Raw genomic sequence first — 4,394 nt, forward strand, 5'->3', positions numbered from 1 at the left:
GTTTGTCAGGTGCTGTAAACCACCACCTCTTCCAAGCCCCAAGCGAGATCCTTGGAATCCCTAAGCCCTGACAAGACCTCAGTGTCCCAGGGCAAAAAGCCCCACCTCCCCTCAGCAATACATGATTAAAAGTACAAGCTACACTGAACTCTAAACCATGACCAAGGAAGTGCACCAAGATTCAGACTCCTCGTGGGAGCTGCTTCAGTGCTGCTTATTGAACCAGATTTTCCCAAAAAATTCACAGCGCCCTCTTTTGCTGCTGCCTCCAGCCTGCGCTGTTCACCTGTGGGGGGCCGAGTCCCAGGCGCTAACGTCAGAATAACCTTAGCGGGGTAAGAGTTGTCCCCTTTCCTCAGAGGATGACAGTGAGACCTTGGGAGGCCAAGGGACTTGTCCAAGTCACCAGTCACTAAATGGCAGAGCCCGTGCGACACACCCCTCGTCCTTGCCATCCTCATCCTGTGGGCTCGGTCTGGTTTGAGAGCACAGATCTGAGTTCGACTGGTTGGACTCCAAAGCTGGTGTCGCCACTTACTATTTACTAGCTGGTGTCCTTGGGCAAATCTCTTCCCTCTGTGTCTTGTCTCTTCCTCTTTCTTCATGAAGTGGAAACATTAGTAATTCCCATTTCTGGCTGTGAGGGTCAGACAGCGCCCAGCTCAGCGCACTGCTCTCCTTTCCTGCTGTTTTTATAGGACCAGGCCTTCTCTAAGCACTTTACCTGTTGCGTCCTCACAGCAGCCCATTTTACAGAGAGGGAAACTGAGGCAGTGAGCCGTTGAGTAATTCCTCCCAGGTTACACACATAGTAAATGGTGGCAATAGGAACAGCTCGCTAGTAGCTGTTGGTTTTTCATACTGGTTGGGCCTTCCATGAACATGGTGGGCACTTGCTGGGAACTGTCGCTGTCCTTTCCCTCACCCAGCTGGGTGTGTCCCTGGAGGGCAGGGCAGCATCTCGGGACACAGGTGTGCTGGGGCCTTCCACTGCCCCCTCGGGCAGAAGGGAGGCGGCCTCTCAGACCGCCCAGGCTCCGCGATCCCTCCCCGGCCCTGCCGCGGGGGCGCCGGGCGGGCGGGGCCTCGAGCCGGTAAAAGCGGAGCGCGCCGCGGGCCTGGCACTGCCGCCATGGCGCCTCCGAGCCTCCCGCGGGCGCTCGGCCTGGGCCTGCTCGCGCTCTGCCTCCTGACGCTGCTCTGCGGCACCCGCGCCCGCCCCGGGGAGCGTTTAATCGGAGGCCGCACGAACCTGTCGCCCAGCGACCCGCAGGTGCAGAAGGCGGCGCAGGCGGCCGTGGCCAGCTACAACATGGGCAGCAACAGCCTCTACTACTTCCGAGACACCAACATCCTCAAGGCGCAGAGCCAGGTGCGGCGGGGCGGCGGGGCGGGCGGAGCGGCAGCCGGGGCCGGGCCAGGGGGGCATGGGGGGGGCAGGTTAATGGGATGTATTTCTTTCATTGAATTAATGCCAAAAATTTATTATAAACAACATATCTGGATTTCAATAGACAGGATCTAGCCCTGAATTTCACAGGGACTCACTAGCCTTACTCCCCCCCCCCCGCCCCCGCCCTGGGGGGTGGACTGGGGAGAGGGGAGTGAGGGAGAGAGGGCCGTGGGCTTCAGGGCTTGTGCGCACCTGGGGCTCAGCTTCCTGCGTGGCCCAGGCCTCTGCCCCTCTTCCCAGGGATCTCCACCAGAACTTCCCCAGCCAGGTCTGAATCCCCAGGTCTGGGCCAGCGTGCTGAATGTGGAGAGAGGTGAGAGGTCTGGGTCAAGGGTAGTCTTCCAGCACTCCTGACCTGCTCCTGCCCTCCCTCCCCAGCTGGTGGCCGGTGTCAAGTACTACCTGACCGTTGAGATGGGGAGCACAGCCTGTCGCAAGAACATGGCCACTGGAGACCGCGTGGATATCACTACCTGCCCCCTTGCCACAGGAGCGCAGGAGGAGGTAATAACCCTGCACCCCACTTCCCAGCACCCAAGGCTCTAGGTTGTCCATCCTGAACCAGTCTGGCTGGCCGGGCTGATGTCTGGCTGAACCTGTCCCTGTCTTCTGGATGATACAGCCCCCGGGCCAGGGTGGGGTGCAGAGAGGCGGAAACTGGGGCTTCTCCCTCACGGGACTGGCTAGAAAGATCTGAGATCTAGTCCTGCCCATTTGACTCATTGTCCCTTTGGCCCAGTGACTGCTCCTCTCGCACCCCAGAGTGGAGCGTCACAGGCTGAGGGTAGCAGTTGCGAGGAGTCAGGCCTGGGACCCAGACTCACCCCTCCTTTTCTCCCTGCTCTCCCTGCAGAAGCTGCGCTGCGACTTCGAGATCCTAGTGGTGCCCTGGGAGAATTCCTCGCAGCTTCTAAAGCATAACTGTGTGACCATATCGTAGGCCCCTTTGGGCATGGGAGCCGGCGGGGACAGGTGCATCGTGGGAAGGCACTTTAGGTCCATGGGCACGTCTGTCACAATAAATTGCTGGTACTGCTTCTCGCATTGGACTCTCCCGAGTGCTTCACTCCTCCCCCACCTCTTCCCCTCCCCCCACCTCCCATGCTTACTTGCAGCAGCACCCCCTCCCCAGGCCAAAGAGAGCCCATACCACCCCCAGTTGAGCTTCTTTTGTCTCAGCCCATACAGTGCTGAGGGTGCCAGGGTCAGTCCCCAAATGTGGAGTCCTCCAAACACCCCAGCATCCCAGACACAGAGCGTCAATTCTCCAAGGACTCTCAGTATTCTGAGTTGAGGGGTGGGAGACAAAGTCACAGGAGAGGGATGACGCCCCAGACTGAACAGGGCAGGAGTTGGTGAGTGCCCTGCAGAGTGCCTGAGCTCTGCTCCCTCTCAGCTGCCACGATGACTCAGGGTGACACAGGCTGGGTTCAGCCAGCCGGGCCCCAGGATGCTGAGCTCCCAGCCTGTGGGGTCCTATATCTGCCCGCGGGCCAGCGGTGGCAGAGCCCCCGTAGGCCAAGAGGCCATGAGGGCTAGGACAGTGGCTTTCAAGTTCACACTGTGGGCCATTGGCCAGAGGGGGTCCCCAGGGCTTTGCCCCAGGCAAGACCCCTGGAAGGGGCTGGACAGGAAGCCCAAAGGGGACCCAGGTCAAATCTACTGCCTACAGGAGGGATGAGGGGACAGATGTGATGTCATTTAAAGAAAACAGAACTGCAGCATTTTTTGCACAACTGAATTTGTGGCTGCAAATCATACTCACTACACACACACACACACACACACACACACACTGAAACCACAGTGCACGCTTGGGTGCTCCCAGACACCATATCCATAACCAGAAAGTCACAGACACAGCCTAGCCACCCAGAAACACCGACACACACTGAAGCAACACCCTCCACCCTCCTGGATGTATACAGACCTCCACACGCACAACCCCAAGACCCACATGCCCCACCCAGAGCCGTGCCTCAGATGCACCCACACACACCCACGCCTGGAACAGGAAGGTCAGTAACTGGATCCCTTGGGAGCACTAGGTGTGGGCACCACCAGGCCCGGGCAGAATCGTGGTGGCCGTGGGGCTGGAGAATGGCCCCTGCCTCCGTCTTCTGCCCCTCCAGGCCAGGCCTCACATCCGCCACTGTGCCTGCCTTCAGTCCCCTGCCCGTTGCTGGGACCTACTGAGGAACAGCCCCCGGTCCCAGGCCCTGCCGTCTGCTTTCAGAGGCCGTCCTGGGGTAGGGATGGGGGGGTGCACAATAGAGGCGACTGGCCTGAGGAAGTCTGAGGAGCGAAGGGGCTGAGTTTGACAGGAGCTAGGGATGCGGGGGAAAATTCAGCCCTGCTTCTGCGCCAGCCCTTCAGATGCGGCAGCTCAGCCTGCCCAGGGCCACCCAGCAGGAGCCTCCAGCCCGGAGCTGGCGCAGGGACGGGGCAGGAAATGCTTGTTGAATGAATGTGTGAGGTGGTGGGTGAGGCGAGGCCCGCAGATATGGCCAGGTGGCCTCTCCACCCCCGCAATCTGTGCCCCAATCCCAGAAGCCATTTCCTCGGCACAGTCCCTCCCCAGGTCCTGGGCCAGGCAATACCCCCGGCCAGGCCAGGGAGGGAGGTGCTGCTTCTAAGTCCTGGGGCCTGGCATCCTCACCACTGCCTGGTCCAGCCTGGAGGTAGGGGGAAGACTGGCCTAACTGTCGCCCCTCTGCCCCCACTCCGGAGTCCTGCTGCTGACCCCCTCCAGGGGGGTCACTAGAGCTTCACTCGAGCAGAGATGAGGTGGCTGCTGGAGACAGTGGAACACCCCATTCTAGTCTGGAAGCCCCCAGGTCTCAGGCACCCTGCCCAGGATCAGGCACTTGGGGACCTGGGCCAGAGCCTCACCTCCACCCCCAGCCGTGGGGACAAGGGCTCTGGGCATTTTGCCCAGGTT

At 60.4% G+C, this 4,394-nt stretch overlaps 1 protein-coding gene across 3 annotated transcripts in view; it reads left to right on the top strand.

Annotated features, from left to right (window-relative positions):
• Nucleotides 1-2,497, top strand: part of CST6 (cystatin E/M) — a 10,956-nt gene extending 8,459 nt beyond the window's left edge. For 2 of the 3 annotated variants that reach the window (XM_040639446.1, XM_040639445.1), the window contains 2 exons: nucleotides 1,832-1,957; nucleotides 2,307-2,497. In XM_040639446.1, the coding sequence (XP_040495380.1) occupies nucleotides 1,832-1,957; nucleotides 2,307-2,393 (213 nt within the window). In that variant the 3' untranslated portion in view covers nucleotides 2,394-2,497. Of the gene's footprint in view, nucleotides 1-1,087; nucleotides 1,373-1,831; nucleotides 1,958-2,306 lie in introns of those variants that run through there. The other variant, XM_040639444.1, reaches the window with a different exon arrangement.
• The last annotated feature ends 1,897 nt before the right edge of the window (nucleotides 2,498-4,394 follow it).

This window comes from Ursus maritimus, unplaced genomic scaffold (assembly GCF_017311325.1).
Source record: "Ursus maritimus isolate PB19 unplaced genomic scaffold, ASM1731132v1 scaffold_23, whole genome shotgun sequence".
In the NCBI taxonomy this organism is placed as follows: domain Eukaryota; kingdom Metazoa; phylum Chordata; class Mammalia; order Carnivora; family Ursidae; genus Ursus; species Ursus maritimus.